The following is a 27,773-nucleotide window of genomic DNA, read 5'->3' on the forward strand; positions in this document are numbered from 1 at the left end:
GCAACTGTCTTTGTCTGGCCACCCACGAATTCACTCTGTAAATTTTATCCATTTTACAAAAAATCTCTTCAGGGCTAATCTTTAACAGCACAGCTAGGGCATCAGCACAAATCTGTCTCAGATCTTGTCTATCGTTCTCTTTTATGCCTCTCAGCCTTATAGCAAATTCCATAGACCTGAACTGCATCATTGTAATTTCATTTTCAAATCTCTGCATTTTATTATCAGCATCAAAAATTTTATAGTCAGTTTCCTTCATTTTAACCTCCATTTCTGATTTAAATTCTTCCACCTTAGCATCCGTTTTGATAATTGCCTCTGACAATCCAGACACCACTGTCATTAATTTTTTAGTCACCTTATCATGCTTTTCTTGCACCACCTCTTTAATTTCTTTAATCTCCTGCTTAATTTCCTGTTGTGACTTTTCAAATTTCTCATCCAAAGCCTGAGTAATAAAATCCTTTAAGCTTTCAAGATCAATCTCTTTTTTCTGGCTCTGCTGGCTGGGAGGCTGCTGTTCAGGTTTACGTGTGGGGGATCCCCCCCCCCGCCGCCTTCCCTTCCTGTTTGGTCTGCTTAGAAGCCATCCTGCCACGTAGGCTAGCTTTTCCAAAAAAGGAGATCCTTTTTCCCTTTCCTCCACCACAAAGTCCTCTAAAAAATTCCCCCAGGTTTAGTCAGATTAGGGGTGAAATTAAAATTGAAGCAAGATCAGGCTTGTTTTTAAAAAAAAGATTTTCCCTTTCTTTTCCTCCACTTGTTACAGATAGCACAACTTTGTAGCTAGTTGAAATAACTTGCTAATCCACTCTCGCTTTCAGCTCGTTAATGCTGAAGCCGGGTGCCATTTTCAAGCAACTTTCACACATCCACTCTCCTGCTTTAAACTTAATCACAGGGCTAGTAATACTTGCAGTTTCGAGGTTCAAGTTGTTATTCCACCCTGGTTGTTTTAAGTTTACTTTGTTTTTGAGTAAAAAGGTTGCTCCTGCCGCCTTGCTCTGCGCTGGGCAGACTCGTCCCATGCTGTCCGGAGTTTCGGCGAGCTGGAAGGGAGCCACGCCTGTTTCCTCCCCAGAAACAGCTGTCTGGGGGCTCACAGGGGCTCAACCTGCTTCTCGCCCACTCTCTTCCACTAATCCTTTGGATTGGGGAACTTCCGAGCCACTTCTCTGGATCGAAGCGGCTCTAACAGGCAGCGGGGCTGGCGGTCCAAAAACGGGACCGTCTTTCAGCGACAGGAAACAAACCGGAAGTCCTCATGGTGGACTTTTTAACAGCTGTGACCCAAACAATCATTTGGGTCAAGATGGAAATTCAATAAAATATTTTAACCTGTTGGATTTCTCTTGTCACTTCCTAGGGTGGAGAGGCATGAAGGCAAAATCAGAACACCTGTTTGTGTCTTTGTAGAAGTCACTGGGGAAAGGATTGGAAGCCGTCTAAGGTGAAAACCTACTTGGCATCTTCTACAAAAGACTTCTACAAAACTTAGGGAAAAGGCTTTGAAGAGCAAGTAATCCTTTTTTAGTGTTTATATGTACAGCTATCAAAATCAGCTCCGCCATGCGGAGCTGGAGGCGGCCTAACCGGTCATGCGGCTACCTCCACACCCCTTGCCCGTCTCTCCTTCCTCCCCACTGGGCACGCCCCATGTGGCACCTCCTGCAACCGCCAGGGATGCCTCTACTAGGCGGGAATTCCCTCTTGGTGCCCAAAATGGTGGTTCTCACCTGGCAGGGGCATCCCTGGCAGTCGCAGGAGGTGCCACTGTGTGCAGCCCATGCAGCGAGGAGGAAACACGTGTGGGAGGGGGGCCATTGAAGGCAAAACAGGAACACCTGTTCTTGTCTTTGTGGAAGTCATTGGGGAAAGGATTGCAAGCACGCTAGCTGAAAACCTACTTGGCATCTTTGAAAATGCAAGTACAAATCCAACAGGTTAAAATACCTTATTGAATTTCCACCTTGACCCAAATGATTGTTTGGGACACAGCTGTTAAAAAGCCCACCCTGAGTCAGTATGAAAAGGAGTGGCACAGTGGAGAGATATAGAACTAAACCCTCATTTGAGGGTTTAGCCACACTCCACCCGGCTACAAACACAGCCTGGCCATGGCAGGAGTCACCACTGGCTGGGATGCCACTGCTGCAGCGCTCTACCCAGGGGGGCATGCCAGGTGCGTGTCACCTCTGGTGGCCTGGCTCAGGCAGGAATGGGGTGTACCCTCCTCTCCCCATCTTGTGAATGGTAAGGGAGCCCCAGAGGGCCGGGCTAGGAGGGAGGGAGCTGCCCTGCTTCCCACCCCTTTGTCCCATTTGCTGCTTCAAAGGGCCCTTGGCTGGAGGAGCTGCACACCCAGTTGCCCCGCACAGCAACCGCTGCATCTCCCGCCTCAGCAACCAAGGCCACTGCCCACCTCACTCGGCTGCCAGGAGGTGTGGCTAATTGTCCCACACAGAGAATCGCCCGGGACAAGGGGGCAGGGGAAGAGCGCTGCCAGAGGGCCAGCCAGAGATGAAAGCCCGTGGTGGGTCAGCTGCAGTGGGGGGCCTGCAGTGAAGTGGCTGAGGCAATGTGGCCGCTGCCAATTGTCCTATACCCTTACAGGTAGCCCTCATTCAGCAACCATTCAAAGTTACAATGGTGCTGAATGAGACTTATGACGAGTTGCGGCAGTCACAGTGTGCCTATGGTAAAATGATCGTGATTTGGGCACTTGGCAACCAGCTCAAAATCACAACGTCACAGACTTCCGGTTGACGCCGCGGCAATTCAGACGGGGAATTAGCGGGGCTCCTTGGAGCCCTGCGAAAACCCCGTCTGTCAAGCCGCCGCCAGCAGGTCTGTGGACCTACCCTGTCCTGTAGGGACAGGGGGTTAGAGAGGGACCCCTTGGACGGCCGAGAGGAACGGGCAGGTTCCTGGGGGCCGGAGAATCGCCCTCTGCGCCGGCGGCAGTGAATGCAGCAGCCATGGCGGCTGCCCCGAGACCGCGGCAACCGGAACAAAAGGATGTGCAGGAGGAGAAGCGGAGAGCGGAGCAGGGAGTTTGAAAGCTGGGTGAGTGGACTTCTGCCCAGGCGGGAACTGCCCGTAAATCCTGGATTACAAAAAGTGTGCCCCAGATTTAACAGCGGCTGAGAACTATTGGGGCAAAAAGACTCAAATAAACGTTGGAAGGAAAAGACCTGTTGATGGATAGCGTTAATTACTGACTTCTTGGAAACGATCTCACTATAGATTTGGGGTTTTTTTCTTTTTTTTGTGGCTAAATGAGAATGGATTATGTTTGAGAGAGAGGAAAGAGAAGAGGAAATAAATACGCTTTTAAAAGCAAAGAGAAAAGACAAATGGGAATGGACAAAATGGTTGCCAGCTGAGAAGTGAAAGTGTAAATTCCAGACTGCTTGTTACTTGAAAGAGAAACTTTGTTGCTTGTTACTTAAAGTGGATTATTTTGAGAAAAAACTCAGGAGGCTTGACTTGGGATATATAATCTGTTTATTGGAGGATTTATTGAAGATCAGAAAGAAGAAACTAAATGGAATAATGAAAACTGAACTAATAAGCGTGGCAACAAGAGAAAAAGGGCGCGGCAATAAAAGAAGGACATGATAATACCATATATGGAATAGTTAACTCAGAACTAATTTTATAGAACTTATAACTTTGATGACATTGAAATAGAAAAGAAACACACTTAGATTGGAGAAAGAAAAAAAATGGAATATATTATGTAACAAGATAACAAAATATTACAGTTTGATTTAAATGGATGTAATGGTGTCTGGGTGTTTGATGTTTGAATAATGTTAGGAGATACTTTCCTTCTTCTCTTTGTTCTTTCTTTGTTTTCTTTTCATTTTTTTTCTTTTCTCTTTTGTCTTTTTTCCCCCTCTACTTTTTCTAATTCTTTTTTTAATTTCTTTTGTCATATTTCTATTCTCTTTCCTTTCTTTATTTTTGCTTCTTTTTTCTTTTTTATTCTAACTACCGTATTTTCCGGCGTATAAGACGACTTTTTAACACATGAAAATCTTCTCAAAAGTCGGGGGTTGTCTTATACGCCGGGTGTCATTCTCCTGTAACCAGGCAGACCAGCCCGAAAGGCTCTGACAAGCCTTAAATGGCTCTGGCGATCCAAGCTCTGATGATCTGCTAATCAGGCAACTCAGCTGGGATTGCCAGAGCCATGGAGAAGGAAAAAACTTTTCCCCCTCCAGCTTGCTTACCTTAGCTCAGTGGTTGGGGGTCAAACAACCCTTTCACAGGGGTTTTGCAGGTGGTGCAATAGAGAAAAACAAGCGCAGCCCTCGCCATCCGGAATGAATGGTGCTGTTGTGGTGGTGGGGGAGGGGGCGGCAGAAGCGGGAAGAAGCGGCGTTTGCGATGGCTGGAAGCTGTGGGAGTGAAACACTACTTTCATTTGTACGGCAACAGCATTCCGCCTTGGTATATTTGTGCCAGCCAGTGGCGCAAGGCAGCCCTCCTCTCCTGCTGCCTGGGACTCAGAGTGGTAAATGGTGTCTGATCCGGAGAGCAGCTGGATTTTGCTCTCTAATCTGGATGCCAGATCGGCCCCCTGCAAACTCTCGTCTCTCGAGGAGCGCTCCCTGAAGCGGGGCTGGAAACTGTGGTTGGGCTGCTTGAGAGAGGAGAGCTTGCAGGGGGGCGATCTGGTGTCTGCAATGGAGAGCAAAATCCGGCTTCTTCTCTCCGCTGTAAGAGCGGCAACAGGATTCCGCCTTGGTATATTTGCGGCACAAGGCAGCCCTCATCTCCTGATGCTTGGGACTAGGAGCGGTAAATGGTGACTGGTCCGGGGAGCAGTCGGATTTTGCTCTCCATTGCGGACGCCAGATCAGCCCCCTGCAAGATCTCATATTTCGAGGAGCGCTCCCTGAAGCGGGGCTGGAAACTTTGGTTGGGCTGCTTGAGAGAGGAGAACTTGCAGGGGGGCGATCTGGTGTCTGCAATGGAGAGCAAAATCCGCCTTCTCTCCGCTGTAAGAGCGGCATCAGGATTCCGCCTTGGTATATTTGTGGCACAAGGCAGCCCTCATCTCCTGATGCTTGGGACTCGGAGCGGTAAATGGTGACTGGTCCGGGGAGCAGCTGGATTTTGCTCTCCATTGCGGACGCCAGATCAGCCCCCTGCAAGATCTCATCTTTCAAGGAGCGCTCCCTGAAGTGGCACTGGAAACTTTGGTCGGGCTCCTCGAGAGACGAGAGCTTGCAGGGGGCCGATCTGGCTTCCGCAATGGAGAGCAAAATCCGACTGCTCCCCGGACCAGTCACCATTTACCGCTCTGAGTCCCAAACAGCAGGAAACGAAGGCTGCCTTGCACCGCAAATATACCAAGGCGGAATCCTGATGCTGCACTTTCAGCAGAGAGATGAGGGCTGCCTTGGCCATCAGCTGGCGCAAATATACCAAGGCGAATGCTCATGCCGCACAAGTTCAAGTAGTGCTTCGCTCCCACACTTCTTCCGGCCCTCAGTCCCTCAGGGAGATGCTTGACTTCCTCTCAGCCCCAAGACACTGGCTGGCCCATGAGATGAGAGAGAGAGAGAGAATGAGAGAGAAAGAGAGAGAATCAGAATGAGACAGAGAGAGAAAGAGACAAAGAATGAAAGAGAGAATGAGAGAGAGAGAATCAGAATGAGACAGAGAGAGAGAGAGACAAAGAATGAAAGAGAGAGAAAGACAGAATGAAAGAGAATGAGAGAAAGAGACAGAGAATCAGAGAGACAGAGAATGAGAGACAGAGAAAGAGACAGAGAATGAAAGAGAATCAAAGAATCAGAGAGAGAATGAGAGAGCGAGAGACAAAATGAAAGAGAATCAGAATGAGAGAATCAGAATGAGAGGGAGAGAGTGGGGAGAGAGAGAGAAAGAGGGGGAGAGAGAAAGATAGAATGAGAAAGAGTGGGAGAGAGAGAAAGAGAAAGGGGGGAGAGAGAAAGAGTGGGGGAAGAGAAAGGGGGACAGAGAGAAAGAGAGAATGAGAGAGAGTGGGGGGAGAGAGAAAGAGGGGGAGAGAGAAAGAGAGAGTGGGAGAAAGAGAATGAGAGAGAAAGAGTGGGAGAGAGAAAGAGAATGAGAAAGAGGGGGGAGAAAGAGAATGAGAGAGGGGGAGAGAAAGAGAAAGAGTGGGGGAAAGAAAGAATGAGAAAGAGAGGGGGTGAGAGAAAGAGAATGAGAGAGGGGGAAGAGAGGGGGGAGAATGAGAAAGAGTGGGAGAGAAAGAAAGAGAGGGAGAGAGAGAAAGCGAAAATGAGAGAGAGAAAGAGAGAATGAGAGAGAAAGAGTGGGAGACAGAGAGAGAGAGAGACAGAGAGGAGGGAGAGTGCCTGAAGGACCCCATCCCGTACTGGGAGTCCAGGTGCTTCAGCAAGCGGCACACTGGATTCGTATTAGTGGTCCGCGAAATTTAAAATTATGAAGTTGGTGGTCCCTGAGGTCCAAAAGGTTGGGGACCCCTGGCCTAAGACCATCGGAAAACACATATTTTTGATGGTTTTAGGAATAACTTTATTGTTGGGGGTCACCACAACATGAGGAACTGTATTAAAGGGTCGCGGCATTAGGAAGGTTGAGAACCACTGCCTTAGCTGCTTGCCTTGCTTCGCTTGCCTGAATCCATTCCATCAGCAAGCAACTCCCTGCCTGCAATCAAGCAGGCAGGGAGTTGTGGACTTCAACTCCCAGAATTCCTCAGCCAGCAAAACAAAGCTGGCTGAGGAATTCTGGGAGTTGAAGTCTACAAGTCTTAAAGTTGCCAAGGTTGGAGACCCCTGTTCTATTGGGTAAGTTTTTTTCCCCTTTGGGATCTTTAAAAAAAAAATAGTTAATTGGGGTTTTTTTTAGTTCTTTTTTAGACCTAGCCATTTAAAGTTTAGGAAGTTTTAAATTTAGCTTTCATATAAAAATAAAAATAAAATAAAATAAAATAATATTTGTGTAGCTTTCTGAGATTTAGTGTGTTTCTGTAGTGTTTCACTCTAACTACACAAACACACAAAATCTCACAAAGCTGTATGTGGAATTTTGTGTGTGTAAAGTGTGAAAGTTGGGTTTTTGGGCTTTTTTTGGCTGTGTGAGGTTCCTGCTTGTTGCAGGGGCCATTTTGGGTCTAGCACAGCTGCTTTTACATTGTGGATGAGCCAGTTGTGTTGTGTTGTGTGTGTGTAAAGTGTGAAAGTTGTTTTTTTTGGGCTTTTTGTGGCTGTGTGAGGTTCCTGCTTGTTTCAGGGGCCATTTTGGGTCTAGCACAGCTGCTTTTACATTGTGGGTGAGCCAGTTGATGTTTTTTTAATTTTTATTTGGTGTGCGTTGGAAGAGGGGTAGTCTTATACAGCGAGTATAGCCCAAACCCTATATTTTAACAGGAAAATTCGGGGGTCGTCTTATACGCCCAGTCGTCTTATACGCCGGAAAATACGGTATTATAAATATTGTTACTATTCTCTCTTGTTCTTTACTATTATTTTTATTGAAATGGATTTTATAAACATACAAACAATTTGATTAGAAAACAAGAGTACAAATGGTTGAAAAACATGATTTTTGGATGTTTAAATTTTGAATCTTTAATAAGCTCTATTTACAGACCTAATAATTCAGAAGAAAATGTTTTTCAAGGTGCTGGATATTAAAAATAACTATTTACAGACTTAATAATTATAGAAAATTGATTTTAAAGTGACTTAAAATGTTGTTACTTATAGAAAATAAGAAATAAGCATGGAATGGGAGAAAGCCTAGGAGAGAATAGGAGCTAAGATATTTGTTGATATACATTCTTATTTTAACTTAGTAAAAGATATGGAGGAGAATGGATCGAAAAATAAATATGGGTAATACATTGTGAATTAATTTAAAGTTAAAAAACTGAATAAGAGATGTAGGAATGGAGGGAAACATAAAGCTGGACAATAACTAAAATAAAATGCTATGAACCAGCTAAACAAATGAAGTTAGGAGTGGAGGGAAGCATGATTCTGGAGAACAGTGAAAGTAAAGCTGTGATCCAGTCTTACAAATAAGGTAGGAGTGGAGGAAAGCATCATACTGGAGAACAGTTAAAGAAAAGCTGGGAACCAGTTAAAAAAAAAAAGAGTTAGGAGTGGAGGAAAACACGTGCTGGAAAACAGTTAAAGTAAAGCTGTGAACCAGCCAATAAATAGAGTTAGGAGTGGAGGAAAATATATCTTGAGATCAACTGAAATAAAGTTGTGAACCAGTTAAAAATAGGGGTTGGAGCGGAGGAAAGCATTGCTGGAAAGCAACTATTTGAGTTGTGAACCAGTTTCATAACAGATCTAGGAGGAGTGAAGGAGATAACGTTGGTGTGTAGTTAAAATTATATAGTGAACCAGCCTAAATAAGTAAGGTTAGAAGTGGAGAAAAGCATTGCTGGAAAGCAGCTGATTAAGTTGTGAACCAGCCAAAAAATAAACCTAGGAGGAAGTGGAGGAGATAATACTGGAGAATAGTTAAGCCAAACTGTGAACCAGTTAAACAAATAGAGATAGAAGTGGTGGAAAATACCGCTGGGAAATAGCTACTTAAATTATGAACCAGCTAAATTCAGACTTAATAGTATTAGAGAACAAGCCTGAAGTAAACAAAATAAAGTATTTTGGGAGTAACAAATTATAGATGGAAATGTTGATTGATTTTGAAACGATTTTAAGAGAGGAGGAAAATATTCTTTGTCAAGATCATGGATACTAGCTGCCATTTAAGAGAAGTAGAATATAGATTTGATGTAATGGGTCTTAGGAATGAGGAATATATATGAAATATTGGTTGTTAAAATGACAAAGATTTGGAATGGTGTCTATTTGGAAATAATTGTTAAGAATTTTGGGTGATATAGTAGAATGATAAATGTTTAGAATAAGTTTTTTTTTCTTTCTTTTTTTAAAGATGTAAATGGATAAAATTTGGAACAAAATTGGTTGAGGGAATGTGAGTAATTGTACCTATTTTATACCGGATCAAATCCTTGCTCTAAAAAGATGTATTTTATGTTGTATGTCTAAAAAAATAAAAAAAAAATTCAAAAAAAAAAATCACAACGTCACAGTATCTTGCAGTCACATGATCACCATCTGAAACCTTCACTGCTGGCTTCTCACAAGCAAGGGCAATGTAAGCCACCAGGACATCACAAATGGTGATCAATGACATCACACCTAACAACCATGCAGGATTCACCTAACAACATCAAATGGAACTGCTGTTGTGTGGTCATGTGATGTGCTTTATGACCATGTTGCTTAGCAACGGAGTTCCCAGTCCCAATTACAGTCTTTCAACAGGGACTAACTGTAATTACCTTTAGAACATTCAAACCCTTCCTCTCCAGATATACCTTTCAAACAAGCAAGTTTGTTTGACATAATATTGCTAGAAGGGGTCACAAACTTAATGGTTACAAGAATGACCACTTTTGATTCCTGGTCTCATTTTTGTCAAGGACACTGATATACTATCTATATTCAACTAGTTATTTTTTTCTTTATAAAAAAGAAGAAAAAGACAAAATCAGAATTGAAGCATCCAAAGGAACTATAATACAAAGAAGAGGCTTCTTCAGTCTTTCTCCTCTACTGGCCCCACACAACCCCAAGTAACTGGAATCAAACTGGATGGCACACAGGAACAATCTTTCAAAGGAATTGCTTTGTGGTTTCAAAAAATGCAATACATGTGCACTCTTTCTAAATGTATACACCAAACAGATGCACACACTTTCACATACCTAGAGAAAAGTTACATAGCATTCATTGCCGAGTTGGAAAAAAAGCTTAGAAAGTTAAAAGAAGCTCCACTGACCACATGCACAGCTGTCTCTAGCATAGAACCGGTGGGGGGGGGGGGTTGTCCTTCTTTTAATGCTCAAAACCTAAAAGGCTGTAGAGAAAAAGTATGGGAATTTAATTGTCCCAAGCTTGCCTCTATATTAGAAGTTGGTAAATAGCAGATTCTGCCCATGCATGGCTTGCAGTTATGTGGCTGGTTTTGCCCTAGTGTGTTGTAGATCTCATGCTTTCCCTCTGCCCTATTCTGTTGAAAACACACATCCACACATGATCCTTGAGAAAAGAACTACATATAAGCCTTTCCAAAGCACCCACCTGGGCTTCCCCTGCAAAAGAGCTTGAGCTGAACTACTCCTTACCCTAGAATACTGAGGCAGACTTTCCCATTTCGGTAGAAGTTAGGGTTAAACCTCACTGTATTATTCCCAGTTGTCATCAGTTTGACCCGCGGCGGATGGATAGGATAATCTGGAGGACAGCGAAACAGGAACAAGAAGAAACCCCCTTCGTAAGGCGTGTCAAAGGGACCTGTGATCAACGCATGAATCTGCAAGAGAAAAGCTCAGGCTTGTGCAAACACTTCTAACTGGAAGCATCACTGGCAGCACCTGCTCAAATGCCAATGGCTGCTGACATGAGTCAGGGGAGGCAGAGAAGGCTTTCTCCAAGCAGTTAGAGAAAACTCAAACACTTCTTAAACAGTTCAAGACCCAGAATTCATTCCTTATCTATTGAGTTGAAGCAGTAAAAAATATTACTGCTTTGCAATGCAGTGGAGAACTCCATAATAGCTTCTTGTTTTATTTTTCTTAGAGATAATCCTTGAGTTACGACCATTTGTTCAGCAACCGTTTGAAGTTACAGCAGCACTGAATGAAGGGACTTGTGAACCATGCCAGAAGTTACAGCTGTTGCTGTGACCCCACGTAGTTACATGATCAAAACTGGGGCACTCCACCCGACCCACTAAAGCAGGGAGGCAAGGAAAGTTGCAGGTCCTATCCCCTAAGGCAGAGGTCCCCAACCTTTCTGGCTTGGTGGACTGGGGGGGGGGGGGAGGGAGGGGATGGTTCTGTGTGACAGGCGCATGCATAAGCGCGTGCAACTCCATTTGCACAAGCAGTGGGCACGCCAGCATGCCAGTCATGCAAATAGAGCTTCATACGTGAGCATGAGTGCCCATTGCTTGTGGATGCAATGGGCACTCATTGGTTATATACTGCTTTTTAAAATATCACCACTCACTTTGTTTTTCCTCATTTCAACTAATTTCTCAATATAAACACAGTATGAGCTGTCCAGTACTGAACAGTTTCTTAAGGTGAAGAAATTTGTATCGCTAGCAATTAATCTTTGTTCTTTAGAGCGGTTTCTCCAATAACATCAAGCACATATATGCCAAGTCATTATATTATGAAATACTTCTTTCTAAAATGGTTAGAAAAACCTCTTGGCAGGACTACAGAGCAAACATTTGAATACCACCTACCTTGGTCATATCATGGGGGTCAGGCACAACAAACATTCCAGGAGGTGGCTCCTTATATATTGACATGATATCTCTGGGAAAGAAAACACACAAATACATTTCTGTACTTTGCATCCCATTAAGTTTTTAATAATTGCTTAAGTTTTCTTAAATTGCTGACAAATAAACTTGCTTAAAAATGCAAAAAGAAATTTAAAACATGTCCAAAGTCTGCCCTAAACAGTGCTCAAAATAAATATCCTTGACATAAATTTAAGAATCATCTGTATTGTTAGGTAAATATTTCCTCTGGTCACAGAGTACCTCATGTTAATCAGTATACTAATATTATACTATACTATTTCTGCTTATTTGCAACTTGTTACTCACATCTCTTTTTATATCGTTTACACTTATGGATAGCCCCAAAACACAATGTGAGAAAAAGGGACCTTCCAAAAAAAAAAAAGGGGGGGAGAACATGAGGAATCTAACTTGAAGAGACTGTTCTGCCCCAGCTCCAGATTCCCAAGGATTGTGACACACACCAACGGTCCTTATCAAAGTTATAACGTACCAAGAATAAACGAAGTCCGGCAAAGGTTGGCAACCAGCCCAGAAAACAAGATACGATAAGACACTCACTCTTCAAAAATGCTCTGTAATAATTACATGTTGTTTCTAGCAAGAAATTACTAACTGTGTGCGACTTAAATAGGCTAAGGGAGTGGCCAATTATCCTCAAGCCTTACTCTCGAGGAGACCTCCTCCTCCTGAGTAGCCACTCCTGCCTTTTGGCAGCCCTGCGTGCTCGAGCATTGAGGAGAGGCTCCTCCACTTTGCTCTCTCCACTTGAAGGAGCCTCTGGAGGTTCTGAAGGCCCTGGCTTAGTCTCTGCCTCTGGCACCACATCCTCTTCAGCCTCCTTGCTGTCCGACGCGAGCACCTGTCCATAAAGAACTGTACCTTCATGGTTTCCTCAATCTGACAGCATACATTTATCAACAAAAATGTCTATGCTGAACAACCTACAGCACAGTGGTGAAATGTAAAATTTGTTACTACCGGTTCTGTGGGCGTGGCTTAGGGGGGTAATGTGACTGACTGGGTGTGGCCAACTTTTTTTTTTTTTTAACTTTTAAAACCATTTTTTCTACAACCATTTTTTCGGCCGAAGAGGTTGTAAAAAAAATGCTTTTAAAAGCCTCTGACGATCCCAGCTGAGCCGCGCAATCATCAGAAGCATTTTTTCGGCCGAAGAGGTTGTAGAAAAAATGCTTTTAAAAATAAAAAGCCTCTGATGATCGCGTGGCTCAGTTGGGCATGGGGGGGGCAGGGATTTTTGCTACCAGTTCTCTGAACCACCCACTGCCATCGCTACCGGATCAGGCGAGCCGGTCCGAACCGGGAGCATTTCACCCCTGCTACAGCAGATATAAAAAGTCTACACAAAGTTTAACCCCAGTTAAAATGCCAGGTTTTTGAGATTTAAAAAATAAAAATCAGACCAAGATAAATCACTTCAGAATTTTTTCTACCTTTAATATAAATTATAAGCTTTACAAGTAAATTGAAATACAATCTAAAATCTTTTAGGGGGGAAATAACAATAAAAACATACATGATTGCATAAGTGTGCATACCCTTTTATAAGTAGAGATATGGCTATGTTCAGAATTAACCAAGCACATTCAGATGTTCAATAGTACTCAGTACACACCTGCCATCAATTAAAGTGACTCTGATCAAGCCCATATAAAGTCCAGCTGCTCTAGGATTGTTCTGACATTTACTCGGTTGCCTTTTACAGCAAAAGCCATGGTCTGCAAAGAGCTTATAGAGCATCAAAGGAATCTCATTATTGGAAGGCATCAGTCAGAAGGGTGTAAAAAAATTTCCAAGCCTTTGGATATACTATGGAACACAATGAAGACAGTCATCAACAAGTGGAAAAAATATGGCACAAGAGTGACATTACCAAGAACTGGTTGTACCTTCAAAATTTCATGAAAAAACAAGAAGAAAACTGGTCCAATAGGCTACCAAGAGGCCTACGGCAACATTAAAACAGATGCAAGAATTTCTGGCAAGTACTGGTTGTCCGTATTCTTCATATGCCTGGGTGTGGGGTAGGGTGGCAAGACAAAAGTCTTTTTTTACAAAGGAAAACATCCAAGCTCGGCTACTTTTACAAAAACCTACATCAAGTCTGTCAAAAGCATGTGGGAAAATGTGTTATGGTCTGATGAGACCAAGGTTGAACTTTTTGGTCATCTTTTGAAAAAGCATATTTGATGCAAAAACAACACTGAACATCACCAAAACTAAACCATACCCACAGTGAAGCATGGTGCTGGCAGCATTATGCTTTGGGGTGCTTTTCTTCTGCTGGAACTGGGATTTTAGTCAAGGTGGAGGGAATTATAATTGCAAGGGAAGAACAAGTTGGTGGATGTGGGCAAACCTATTTTACAAGCCTCCCTGTGTCAAGGTTGACTCGCAAAACACCTCTTTCTGCTCATAGCTTGACAAAGAAACACGGGAGGGGGAAGGGTATGATTAGAATGTGTGGAAAGCTGGGAGGGAGAGAAGGAATTTACGTGAGCCATTTGCAGCTTGAGAAAATCTTAAAACCCAAGGTCATGAGCTGAAGAATTTTGAAAGGGGCAGACTGTTTTCCCAAAATAAAATGCTTGACCTGGATTGGTGGACAATGAACACTGGGTGACCTGGGGAAAGGAAAAGGGGGTTTCATTATACTGCGCTTTGCGCCAAAACCTCAAAACTGGCTTTTCTTCTTCTGTGCCTGTATGGATCTATCATTAAAGTTTTACTCTTGGTAATAAAAATGTCCCAGGAGTTTCTTTTGCTGTGCATGGCAATGGGACAGTTTACATTAAGCCAGTTCTGTCAGTAGTAGCCTACCTGGATCCCACCAGGAGGCCAACAGCAACCCAAAGATGTTGGCGGCTGGCAGAAAGTTGGAGGATGGGAGGAAGCTGGGAGAGATCCCAGCCTGAGAGGCTGGAGCCACACTGCAGGTTGGAGCCGGGACACAGCCGGCTGGTGCGTGCCCCAAACAAAAGGCCGAGAAGCCAGAGCAACTGCCAGCTGGCATGATGGAGAGTGAGAGATGCCCCGTACCAGGGGCCAAAGACCCGACTGGCGATGAATGTGGGCAAAGCGGCAGAAGCGGAGGACCCTGTGATGCCTGTGGGAATCAATGTGGTCTGAGGGAGCAAGTGGAAGACGAGGCGGCCAGTCGAGTGGGACCAGCCCAAATGGCAGCTCCCAGTCACAGCCTGTAGCCCATTGATGGAGCAGCTGAGGGAGAAGTTTGGCGGCTTGGAGATTTGAGCGGAAACCTCACCAGGGACCGCAGTGGCGGCAACTGGGAGGAGCGAAGTCACTTGCAGTGTTGGCCACTACGTCTCCCCCTCTCCTGCAGCCAGTGACCCCAACCCAGGCGAGTGTGACTGAGGCACTGGGCCAAGGGGACTGGCACCTCTCTGCTAGCATGGCAGCAGACGGTTCCAGTGGCTCCAGCAGCAGCGGGAACCGATGTGCCAGTGCCTGCAGCTGTGGTGCCACCGGAATATGTCCTAGTGCAAGAGAAGCAACCACCACCTGCCCTGGTGGTGCACTTCGATAGGTACCCAGACAACCTAGCTCACTTTCTAGCCCAAGTGTGGCACCACATGGAGCACTAAGGCAGAATGTACCACTGTCCACACTGTTGCTGCCAACCTGGAAGGAAGAGCTTCGGGATGGCTGGTATCTCTCCACAATGTGGGGGTATCGAGAGGGGGCTCTGGAGCTGGCCAACCTGGATGCATTTATGGAGACTCTGTGGGAATGGTTCGAAGACCCCATGGTTGCTCGACATGCAGAGACCTGCATCTGCAACCTGAAGCAAGGCAAGCAGCCAGTGACAGAGTACATTCAAGACTTTTGCAGCCTAGCTAGCTACCTTAAGAGATCAGCCCGAACACACGTTGTGGGGAGGAGCATCAGGAGGACATGGAAGGCTTTATGACAGGGCAGGAGGAGAGGCCAGCAAACAAGGGACTTGATGACTACCTAGACCCGTACCAATCGGGTTTCAGGCGCGGTTACAGCACGGAAACGGAATTGGTCGCCCTAGTGAATGATCTCTGGTGGGCCAGGGATGGGGGTTGCTCCTCCATCCTGGTCCTTCTTGACCTCTCAGCGGCTTTCGATACCATCGACCATGGTATCCTACTGCAGCGACTCAGGGGGTTGGGGGTAGGAGGCACCGTTTTACGGTGGTTCTCCTCCTACCTCTTGGGCCGCTTGCAGTTTGTATGGACGGGGGGAGAGAGATCCACCCCAAGGCCCCTCACATGTGGGGTGCCTCAGGGGTCGGTTCTCTCCCCCCTGCTCTTTAACATCTATATGAAGCCGCTGGGTGAGATCATTCGTGGTTTCGGGGTGAGGTACCACCAATATGCTGATGACACTCAGCTTTATATCTCCACCCCGGATCACCCTGGGGATGCCCTTTCTGTGATGTCCCACTGCCTGGAAGCGGTACGGGCCTGGATGGGAAGAAACAGACTCAGACTCAACCCATCGAAGACTGAGTGGCTGTGGATACCGGCATCTCGTGATCTAGTGGCCCCGTCACTTGTGATGGGAAGGGAGGTCCTTACTCCCTCAGAAAGGGTCCGCAATCTGGGGGTCCTCCTGGATTCACGGCTATCTTTAGAAGATCATTTGATGGCCGTGACCAGGGGGGCCTTCGCACAAGTACGCCTGGTGCGCCAGTTGCGCCCTTTCTTAGATCGGGATGCCCTTGCCACAGTCACTCATGCCCTTGTTACATCTCGGTTGGACTACTGTAACGCCCTCTACATGGGGCTGCCCGTGGGATGCACCCGAAGGCTACAGTTAGTCCAGAATGCGGCCGCGCGGGTTGTTACGGGGGCTTCTCGGTACTCCCGTGTGACACCTTTCCTGCGCGAGCTGCACTGGCTACCAGTGGTTCTTCGGGTTCGTTTCAAGGTGCTGGTGCTCACCTATAAAGCCCTACATGGCTTAGGCCCGGGGTACCTGCAGGATCATCTCCTGCTATCCTCCCATCGTCCGATGAGCTCACACAGAGTGGGCCTCCTCAGGGTGCCATCAGCCAGACAGTGTCAGCTGGTGGCCCCCAGGGGGAGAGCGTTCTCTGTGGGAGTGCCGACCCTCTGGAATGGGCTGCCCACCGGCCTCAGGACAGCCCCTGACCTCCTCTCCTTCCGCCATGAATTGAAGACATGGCTTTTTCACCAAATGGGCTGAATCCGTAGGGGTGATTTTTAATAATTTTAATTAAATTTTTAATTAATTTTAACAAATTTTAAATTGACTTTGTTATGTAATTTGTTCCTTCTTGTAAGCCGCCCTGAGTCCTTCGGGAGAAGGGCGGCATATAAATTACATAAATAAATAAATAGAGTGGCTGGCTAAATAGGCAGGAGAGACGCAGCTGCAGCCGGGAAGTGTGGATGACTGGCTGGAGGTGTGGGGTGAAGAGATGCAGCTGCAGATGGTTAGTGGAGATAAGGAGGAATTACCTCCCCTGCCGGATCCCAGGATGTGTAGGGTCAAGCAGAGAAAAGCGCAACCGTCAATGAGGCTTCTTGGGTGAACGCAGCCTCGCCACTCCTAATAAGCTGCACCAGCTGGTGCCTACTTAACTCAGTGCTTGGACTGGAGCGTTGTTGGAGACAACCATTTGAATTCCTGCCATGCATGTTGCTGTGACTCCTTGGATTCTGGGCTTCAGTCTTGTGCCTTGATTCCTGACCTCGTGCCTTGACTTTGGACTTAGTGCATGTTGTGGCCCGCCAGCAGCCTGCGCGGATCGTGGCTGATCCCGACGACGAGGCTGGTGTGGTGTTGCACCAGCAGCCTGCACAGCCGGAGCTCGTGTCAGACAGTGAGGAGGCTGAAGAGGATGTGGTGCCAGAGGCAGAAACTCAGCCAGGGCCTTCAGAACCACCAGAGGCTCCTTCAAGTGGAGAGAGCGAAGTGGAGGAGCCTCTTCTCAATGCTCGAGCTCGCAGGGCTGCCAAAAGGCAGGAGTGGCTACTCAGGAGGAGGAGGTCTCCTCGAGAGTAAGGCTTGAGGATAATTGGCCACTCCCTTAGCCTATTTAAGTCGCACACAGTTAGTAATTTCTTGCTAGAAACAACATGTAATTATCATCAGAGCATTTTTGGAAAAGTCTTATCATATCTTGTTTTCTGGGCTGGTTGCCAACCTTTGCCGGACTTTGGTTTATTCTTGCTACTTAATAAATTTGATAAGGACCGTTGGTGTGTCAATATCCTTGGAAATCCGGAGCTGGGGCAGAACAGTGCCTGGATTTTGGACTTGATTTTGAACTTCATGCCTTTCAACTTTGTGCCTGGACTTCAGACTTTGTGCCTTGCCACTTGACTTCACGCCTTGACTTTGTGGACTCTAATTTATTTGGACTTTACCAACAGCCATTTGCTGGCAAACTTCCTTGCAAGTGGGACCTGGGGAATAACAATAGGGGCTTGTGATGTTTAATAAACATGTTAAAGCCCATTGGTGTGTACATGCATGGACTGGGATAGGACATTGGAGGGAGCAATGCCGAAGTCTACCTAAAGGGTCGCTGTGAAGAATATGCTGCATATCTGGTGAATAAAATTGGTCACATTTGCTTTATGTTGGTGTTGTGGCCTGTCGGCCACCGGCCCCTCCAACAGCCAAATCAGATGAGGCGGCAGTGTGGGAGTCAGGGCCACCATCAAGGCAATCTGAGAGCTCCAAGGGGGAAGAGGAAATGGAGCTGTCAGAGATAGAAACAGAGGCAGAGCCTGGGCCGCCCATCAGCCCTCAGATGGAGAGTCAACAGCTCCCAGGTCTGGAGGTGGCTGATGAGGATGTTGTGGCTCCATTGCCTGAGACTGGGCTATCGACAGATGCAGACTCTGAGAGTGAGGGGGAGGAGTTGGCAAGGCCTCCCTCTCCAGGACCCTCCTCTCTGGCAATGCCTCCGGAGGACACTGAAGGCCAAACGATAGGCTCAGAGCCAAGCACGTCCCCGCAGCCACAGGTGGACAGCGACGAAGAAGATAAGTGCTGGCTGGACCCTTGGCAGAGGCGCAGGGAGAAGCGTGCGCAGCAGAGGGGAAGGCGTGCCAGAGATTAGCTGAGTCACTGGACCACACCCCACAGGGTATAAATGTGGGTGTGGTTGCAGGTTCAGTTTGTGACGAGCAAAAACTGGAAATAATCCATGATCTCTGCGTTACTGGACTTTGCCTGCTTTATCGGACTGCATTTGGATTAATCCTTGTATTGTTGAAACTCTGCCTGTTTTATCGGAATGCTTGCAGTCTAATCTTTGTTTTGTGTGAGTAAAGTCTGAATTGGCAGCTAGCCACTGGGTTGCTGCCAGCTTTATTTTCAAAGAATTTTGTCGTGTGGCTTATTAACTCCAGGCCATCTGTGGGGGTGCGTGAGTGGAACGGGGACAGAACGGAGGAAGAGGAGGAACAGCTGGGTCCAGTGCCTGACGCGCAGAAGGCAGAGGAGAGCAGTGGAAATCTATGGGCCTGTCCTTGGGACAAAATAGTCACTGCTGCTAGTGAAGCCCCACCCTAGCTCTGGGGATAAAAGGCAGGGGGTGGAGATGAATAGGTGTGGAAGACAACTATTCATCTCCCTGCCAGTCAGCCACTGATAGCCTGCACTTCCGAATCCTGTCTGGAAATTTATCAGAATTCTTCTTGGAATCTGCAGCGCCTTCTGAGCATGTGTGTGTGTGTGTGTCTCTGCTGCTGGAAGAAAGTGAGCAAGTGTGGGAAGAGAGAGAGACTGACTCCTGGTGTGTTGGGGCCATTTCAGGGGGAAAGGGAGCGAGTGTCACTTTCCACAGGACTTAGAGACTTATTAGGCTGCTGGCACTCCTAATAAAGGGAACGTTTCGTTAAATACAAAGGGCTTGTCATATTTGGGAGAACAGTTGGACTCCAGCCTAAGAGCAGAGTCTATGGAGGTGTGTGTGTGGGGGGGGGGGGGCGGCAATGTCTTGCAAGGTTATCTGGGAAGACTTGAGGAAGTGGATGAAGCTCTCTCAGCTGCTAGGTCAGCCACCTGTGTGTTAGATCTGTGCCCCTCTCATGGGAGGGGAATGCATGAGTAAGTCTGGGCAATAGTTAACTCCTTGAGTGGTCCTGCCAGCTCTTAAAGAGGCGGTGGTGCGTCCCCTCCTCAAAGGACCATTGCCCGACCCAGCTAGCCTGGACAGTTTTCATTCAGTCCAACCTCTCATCAACTGTCCCAACTTGGTCAGTTAGGAAAGAAAGACTCCTGGCCCATGATTAGCCAAAAGTATACTTTACTAAAGCCAAAGTGGTTACAGAAGAGATTTTCACATGCAAAAGATACAATTAACTTCCCCTTATTCCTGGCCAACCCCCTGGTTATCAGTCCGTGTCCAATCAGGGGTTAATAAATTGTTTAGAAAATGGTCCTTGTCTTTGCACGCTCACCGGCTCCGCATTCTTCTGGTGTGACCTTCAGTCTTTAAACATTTTATTAGATTATAGAGTAAAATACAAAAATACAAAAGCAAATAGGAGGACACAGTTGGGAGGAGAAGGGGAAAGAAAAAAAAGTGTTGACTTCCGACTCCCTCTGTTGTAGTAGAATAAAGAATTAACATCAAACCTCAATTTTTTACTTTTCCATAATAATATAAGCGTTCTTTTCGTGTGACCTTGAGACGGATGGTGCTTCCCATGGGACGGTGCTATTGGTTTTGATTCCTCCGAGTTCCCTCACTGCGCTCCTCTCCCCCCAGCCCCGTTACTGATATCGGGCTGTCAGCTTGTGATGCATACCTTAGCAGAATGTCAGCCACGATACTCCTTTTTAGGGAAGGTGGTGGAGAGTGTGGTCACATGGTAGCTTCAGAGAACCCTGGATGAGGCAGATTATCTAGAACCCTTTCAGTCAGGGTTCAGACCAGGGTTTGGGACTGAGACAGTACTGCTCATGCTCAGGGATGACCTCTGGTGGGAGCGGGATGGAACCTTGTAACCTCCAGGTTAGACTACTGTAACATGCTCTACATGGGGCTGCCCCTGAAGACCATTTGGAAACTCCAAGTGGTGCAGAATGTGGCCACCCGGGTAGTAAATGGTGCTAGATATACGGCACACATTAATACCACTCCTGCATGAGCTGCACTGGTTATTGCTGAGTTTCTGGGTGCAATTCAAGGTGCTGGTGGTTACCTTTAAAGCCCTACATGGCATGGGACTGGGGTACCTGAGGGATTGCCTTTTTTCAAGAGTCTCTACTAGTCCAACTAGGTCAAGCAGAATGAGCATGCTGCAGATCCTGTCAGCCAAAGAATGTCGGCTGGCAGGGACCAGAAGACAAACTTTTTCCATAGTGGCTCCTGCTCTATGGAACATCCTCCCTGCAGAGATCAGAATGGCCCCAACCCTGTTAGCCTTTTGTAAGGAAATAAAAACCTGGCTATGTTCCTGAGCCTGGGGTGCTGAATGTGCCAAGGGCCCTGTTTCCTGGCTATATTACTAAGTGGCCAATATCTTGCTCCTATGTATATTTAATTTTAGTTTTTATTGGTTTTACTGTTTTTATTATTTTAAAATGCTTTAATATTGTTAATGTCAAGCGTGCCTCAGTTCATAACTCAAGAAAGGAAACCCCCGACTCCATGTTTGTAGAGAATAGGTACTTTTACTGAGTTTGAAATGATAGCAATGAAAGAAAAGCAAGATCTGAAGCAAAAGGCGCGAAAGTTACATATTGAAAGTATCCCCAAATCCCTCCCCCAAGGACCCAGGGTAAATGTTCAATCGCCAACCCATATGGTGTCATGTGGGGCGCATCTTCAGGTGTTTTCGCCCATCTGGTATTCCGGGACGGTTGACCTTGACTGAGTATAAACAAGTCCATTCAGCTGCGCAGATCATGGGAGCAATCCTCCCTTTTCGTTCACACAGAGCATCTCTGTCCAGCTCACATCCCCCCACCCAAATGCCAATCCTCCCCCCCCCGTTACTATGGCAGCCGATAGCAAGCATCATAGAGGGTGACATTCGGCCCTCCTGCAGTGGAGGTGTTAGCCCTGGAGGAAAACACAAGACAAAAGAGACAAAATAGAAACGAACATAACCCAATGTACAGGATATTTTACAATAAGACGACTAAGGCTTATCAGGATATTTAGTGTGAAACAGTTGTAAAAGTTTTGGTGCTCTGACATCTTGCTCATTCACCCATCAAGATTGAGAAGGTGGAAAATGTTCCCAGGCGACCAAATGCTGTACTTTCCTGGAATCTAGGATCTCTTTGACCTCGAAATGCTGCTCTCCTTCTATGAGGAGGGGCACAGGAGGGGTAGGTTGATCCAGTCAGAAAGACGAGGTATGTGTTGTGGTCCTCCAGCAGCCTGCGGAGCTGGCAGCACAGTCAGACAGTGAGGAGGCTGGGGAGGAACATGGGCCAGTCCTGGAGTCTGGGGAAGGCTCGGACGAGGGCTCTGCATCAGAGGCAGAGATGGGGCCAGGGCCATCTGGGAGTTATGTGCGGACTCCAGAGCCTCCAGAGTCGGATAGCAGAGAGGCAGAGGAACAGGGGGAGCCTGTTCCTAGTGCGCGCATGCGCAGAGCTGCCAGAAAGCAAGAACAGTTGGAACAAAAGGGACGACTCGGGAGTAAGGCTTGGAGATGATTGGCCCATCCCATAAGACATAAAGAAAGAGCAAAGGCACGTGGGCCTCTGCAGGAAGCAACGTTATGGTGTCGGTTTGTACTTTGAAGCTCTGTTTTTGACTGTTTCCGTGTGGCCTTGCCAAGATAATTGCCAATTAGGTCTTTGGCAGCATGTCAAAGAAGATAAAGGTGGGTGCTTACCAGCCTTATCCGAAGGACTGTGGCAGACTTCTGTTGGACTATTTATAAACTCTTGGTGATTCAGCATGTGCTGTGAATGAAAGGAACTCACAGCCCTTAAAATAAAAAAAGGGTTTTTGGGACTAATTGTGTGCTTTTTACTATATCAGGAAGCCTAGGTCAGAACAGTATTTTCAGGTTTCAATAAGCTAACATGGAACACAGGGTGGATCCTTCTAAGGGTTTTTGGCAACTCTAACTGTACCGTGACTGGGTTTACAATCCTTACAATAGGGAAAGGACCCACATACTTAGGCCCCAATTTCTTTGACTTCTGGGTAGTCTGTAAGTACTTTGTAGACAAGAAAACCCTATTCCCAACTTGGTAGTCTTTCGGCATAGTTCTTTTCTTGTCAGCATGTTTCTTATGTGCTCAATGAGCCTCATCTAACGCCTTACGAGTAACAGGCCAGATAACCCGAAGCTGCTCAATCCATTCCACTAGTGATGGGATGTGGGGCTTCTCCTGCGGCAGCTCTGGAATGGGTACAAAGTCCTGACCAGAAGCCACTTTGAACGGGGTGAAGCCGGTGCTACTATGGATGGAATTATTATAAGCGACCGCTGCAAAAGGCAGTAAGTCAGCCCAGTTATCTCGCTGATAATTTATGTAACATCTGAGGTACTGTTCTAGAACCAAATTAACGCGTTCACAAGCCCCGTTAGAGGGTGGTGGGAGGAGCTTAGGCCTTGGGCGGAGCCTAACATCCTCAGGAACTCCCTCCAAAAGAGGGAGGTGAATTGTACCCCATCTGAAATAATGTGTTTGGGAACACCATGTAACCTATACACATGTTGAATAAACAGTTTAGCCAGCGTTTTTGCAGAGGGAATTTTGGAGCAGGGTACAGAATGCACCTGCTTGGAAAATAAGTCCATGATCACACAAATGAGTGTATTTCCTCCACTCTCCGGCAGCTCAATTATGTAGTCCATGGATATTTCCTTCCACAGAGCACTAGGGCTAGCAACATTCTAGAGAAGTCCAGGCGGCTTTCCAGGTGGCCTCTTTGCGGAAGCACACACAGGACAACTAGTGACGTAGGCTTCTATGTCCTTTTTCAAAGAGGGCCACCAGAACTACCGTTTAACTAAATGTAAAGTTTTCATGAACCCAAAGTGTACAGCAGCTTTCGAGTCATGGGCCTGTTGTAATATAGTCCCCCGAAGACTGGCGGGGACATACAACTTAGTGCCCACCCATGCTAGGCCATCACGAATAGTGCACTCGTTTGAGTGGGATAAGAACCAGTCATCATTTTTAAGTGTTCCTTTTAGCTGCTCGCTTAAATCAGTGGGGAGATCGAGGTCCGCCTTTCCCTGGGCTCTGGTGACCACGGGGACAGCCAATTGCTTGGAGGGAATCACTGGGCGGATCACTTCCGGCCGGGTGCTATTATACTGGGGTAATCTAGATAGAGTGTCTACCATAAAGTTCTTTCCCCCAGGAAGATAGCGTAAAGAGAAGTTAAAATTATTAAAGTGTTGAGACCAACAGACTTGCTTGGGTGACAATTTCCGGGGCGTTTTTAAGGCCTCTAGGTTTTTATGGTCAGTCCACACCTCAAAAGGGTGTTTCGCCCCTTCAAGGAAATGCCTCCAAGTTAGCAAGGCCCATCAGACTGCAAATGCCTCTTTCTCCCATATAGCCCATCTCCTTTCGGCTTCAGTTAATTTCTGGGAGGTGTTGGCACAGGATTGTAAAATCCCAGCAGCATTAGCTTGTAGTAGTACCACCCCCACAGCCACATCACTGGCGTCGGCCTAGACTATTAAAGGGGCCTCCATGTCGGGATGTTTAAGGATGGGTTCGGCTGCAAACAACTGTTTCAATTTCTCAAATGCTGCTTGGCATTCCATGGTCCACTCAAGGGGACAGCTAGGCTTTGGTTTAGCTTCTCCGTTTGTTTTTAGGAGATTAGTAATGGGTAACACAATTTTTGTAAAGGGGATGAATTGTTGATAAAAGTTAGCAAAGCCTAGGAAACTTTGTAGCTGCTTATGGGTGCGGGGAGGCGCCCACTCCATGACCGTCTGGACTTTCTGCGGGTCCATTTCTATCCCCTCATGCGATATGCGATAACCCAAATAGTCAATTTTAGTTTGATGAAATTTACAGTTTTGACAATTTGGCATATAGTTCAGCAGCCATGAGTTTTTTCAGGACTAACCGCACTAACTTTACATGTTCCTCCATGGTTTCAGTATAAATAAGAATGTCATCTAGGTAGACCAGAACCCCCTTGTAAAGGTGCTCATGCAGCACCTCATTTATCAATTGCATGAACACAGCTGGTGCTCCTTGTAATCCAAACGGTAGTACTTTAAACTGGAAAGACCCAAAGGGCAATTGAAAGTGGTTTTCCACTCGTCTCCTTCCTTAATTCAAACTCTGTAGTAAGCTTCTCTCAGGTCCAGCTTAGTGAAGATCTTTCCTTTGGCTAGATGAGCCAATGTCCTTCATTAGGGGGAGTGGATAAATATTTTCTACACACACAGCATTTCAGTTTTTATAGTCCACACAAAGACGAAAAGTGCCATCTTTTTTTTCACAGAACAACACCGGAGCTGCCACTTGTGGCCTAGCTGGTTGGATGAAACCCCGTTTTAAGTTTTTATCAATAAAAGTTTGCAATTCCTCCAACTCACATGGGGTCATTGTGTAGATTTTTGGTTTAGGGAGTTTCACCCCAGGGAGGATCTCTCTACTACAGTCCATGGGGTGATGGGGTGGGAGTACATCCAAAGCCCTCTCGCTGAACGACTCCCTGAGGTTCCAATATTCCTTTGAGATTTTCTCCTATGAACCCGACTATGCGTTCACCCGCTACCACTGCCAGTTCCATCGCAGCCTTGGCTATGCAGGGGATTTTTCCTCCCCGGCTGGGAGGAACGAATGCACAACAGTCCCATCCTCCAGTACACATGAGGATTCCATTTCTGAAGCCAAGGTAATCCGAGTAAGAGGGGCCTTTCCATTCCAGGGGCTACGATGAAACTGGTCCCCCATCCACATCTCAACTGGTTCCATCACAAAGTGAGCTCCCCCCCCCCAACTACTGACCCATCCAACTGGCAAAAGGCTATGGGCACTTTCATTGTTCTCAGTCTTAGTCCTAGCTTTTCCACCACTTCTGGGCTGATAACACACCTTGTGCACCCAGAATCCAAAAGGGCTAGCATCTTCCCTTGGATGCCAGACAAGGGCACCCTTAACTCCACTGGAATGGTCATAGGGCTAACATGTTGACTTACCAGGGGGTCGTCATCGGAGTCGGTTTCACTCTCCCCTGGGGTGGTCGGAGTTCCCAACTCCTCCTGGCCTGGAGGAGTGTTGTGGCCCGTTAGCGGCCTGTGCAGCTAGTAGCTGATTCCGACAGCGAGGAGGCTGGTGTGGTGCTGCGCCATCAGTCTGTGCAGCTGGCACTCAAGTTGGACAATGAGGAGGTTGGAGAAGATGTGGTGCCAGAGGCGGGGATTCAGCCAGGGCCTTCAGAACCTCCAGAAGCTCCCATAAGTGAAGAGGAAAAGAAGAGGAGCCTCTTCTCAATGCACAGGCGCGCAGAGCTGCCAAAAGGCAGGAGTGGCTCCTCAGGAGGTGGTCTCCTCGAGAGTAAGGCTTGGGGCTAATTGGCCACTCCCTTAGCCTATTTAAGGAAGGATGACGACTGAGGCAATTTGCAGGGAACAACTTAGTTCATTCTCCTTCGCGTCTTGATCTTAGTTCTCTACAAATTGCTTCTGGGCTTTCTGCCAACCATAGTAAGATTACGATTATTTATTCTTTGGATTCTTGTAGGCTGTTAAGAAAGTTAATTAACAGCCTTTGGAGGAGCTGATGTCGCTACAGCATGGACGGAAGATCCTGGGGCTCCAGGATCACTGCCGATATCCCCGTCGCAGGACGGTCCTTTTTGGACCTCACAGTCCTGTTGAGACTGTGATAGTGGAGGGTACATCCTGTCGATCCCAGGGACATCGCAAAGTCCCTGGTTGATCCAGGAGAAGCCCTTTTTCCAGCAGTGAGGTGGCAGCCATTGTAGCTGCTGAAGTTGGGACAGTTCCGAAACGGAAGAAGATTGGAAAGAAGTGTGTCGACTCGGTGAGAAACTTTTAATCATAATCTATATAATGAGAGCACCCTGAGACTGAAAGAAAGATTAAATTGAAGACAGAAGAAAAATAAGTGGCGGAATTAAACTTGAGTCATAGGGAGTTCTTTTTTATGGTGTTTTTTTTATACTTGTTGCATTTGTGGATTTTTAACCTGGACTGGACTGGATTGGACCAGAGACTTGTTTATTTCATTTTTAAATTTTTAGTGCCTTTTTATCATAATTTTGCTTTGATTTTATTTTCACTTTGCCTTATTGTTTTTTTTTCCTCCTTTTTGGCTAATTTGATTTTTAAAGTTCATTGAACACAGCAGGGGAAGGAGAGAGTATGTAACACTGCCATCTAGTGGATTGGAAATTTTGTATCTCTTTGTTGGTTTAAGAAATAACAACTGTGCTATATTCTGTTGCATTTCAAGGACTTGGGAGCCCTCTTATAGATAAGATAGTTGGAAGAACATCAAAAGAACACTTAAAATTATCTGTAGAATTGTTTATTCAGGTGTTCTTCGGGGAACTATCAGAGACAGGAGTCTGTTGAACGAGAAGGAATTTCCAGTGACTTTGAAAGAGAACAGTAAATAATATTTGGAACCCAAATTATAGAAGTGATTTTTATTTGAACATCTTTTTTTTTATTCTATTTTTTATTTTTTCATTTTTCAAGAGACAGGTCTCTGTACTCTTCCCCTGTGTGTTTTTAATTGGACTATGAGTTGATGGAGGATTTTTAACTTAGTTTGTCAAGAAGACTGATATTTTTTATTGAACTGAATTGGATTAAGGTATACAAGTGCCTGAAGAATATAATTTTTCTTTTTTCTTTTTTTTTCTTTTTCTATTTTTCTTTTTTTCTTTCTCTCCCATTTGTATAAAGCATCTGCGACTACTTCACAGAATGAGTATTATTATTATTATTTCTTATACTTATATGCCACCCTTCTCCCAAAGGACTCGGGGCGGCTCACAGAAATTAAAACAATGAAAACAATAAAAATAGCTACTAAAATAATCAATTAAAATCTCCCAATTAAAAATCACCCATCAGATCAGCAAATTTGTTGGAAAAGCCATGTCTTCAGGTCACGGCGGAAAGAGTGGAGGTCGAGGGCCATCCGAAGCCCCATGGGTAACCCATTCCAGAGGGTCAGTGCGCCCACAGAGAACGCCCTCATCCTGGGTGCCACCAGCCAACATTGTCTGGCCGATGGCACCCGGAGGGCAGTCCTATGTGAGCGCACAGGGTGGTGGGTGGCAGGCAGAAGGTGGTCCTGCAGGTACCCCGGGCCCATGCCATGTAGGGCTTTATAGGTAAGTACCAGCACCTTGAAGCGGATCCGAAGGACCACCGGTAACCAGTGCAGCTCGCGCAGGAGAG

The 27,773-nt window shown here is 46.2% G+C and overlaps 1 protein-coding gene across 1 annotated transcript in view; it reads right to left on the reverse strand.

The window, feature by feature from the left end:
• UBE2Z (ubiquitin conjugating enzyme E2 Z) overlaps positions 1-27,773 on the reverse strand; it is a 190,332-nt gene that overhangs the window by 77,179 nt on the left and 85,380 nt on the right. Inside the window, exons 2-3 of the mRNA XM_070944427.1 lie at positions 11,329-11,401; positions 10,199-10,386 (exon numbers count right to left, since the gene is read on the reverse strand). Of these exons, the coding sequence (XP_070800528.1) occupies positions 10,199-10,386; positions 11,329-11,401 (261 nt within the window). The remainder of the gene's footprint in view (positions 1-10,198; positions 10,387-11,328; positions 11,402-27,773) is intronic.

Source organism: Pituophis catenifer, unplaced genomic scaffold (genome assembly GCF_029215685.1).
Source record: "Pituophis catenifer annectens isolate HBS135680 unplaced genomic scaffold, rPitCat1.0.hap2 SCAF_5, whole genome shotgun sequence".
Classification (NCBI taxonomy): Eukaryota; Metazoa; Chordata; class Lepidosauria; order Squamata; family Colubridae; genus Pituophis; species Pituophis catenifer.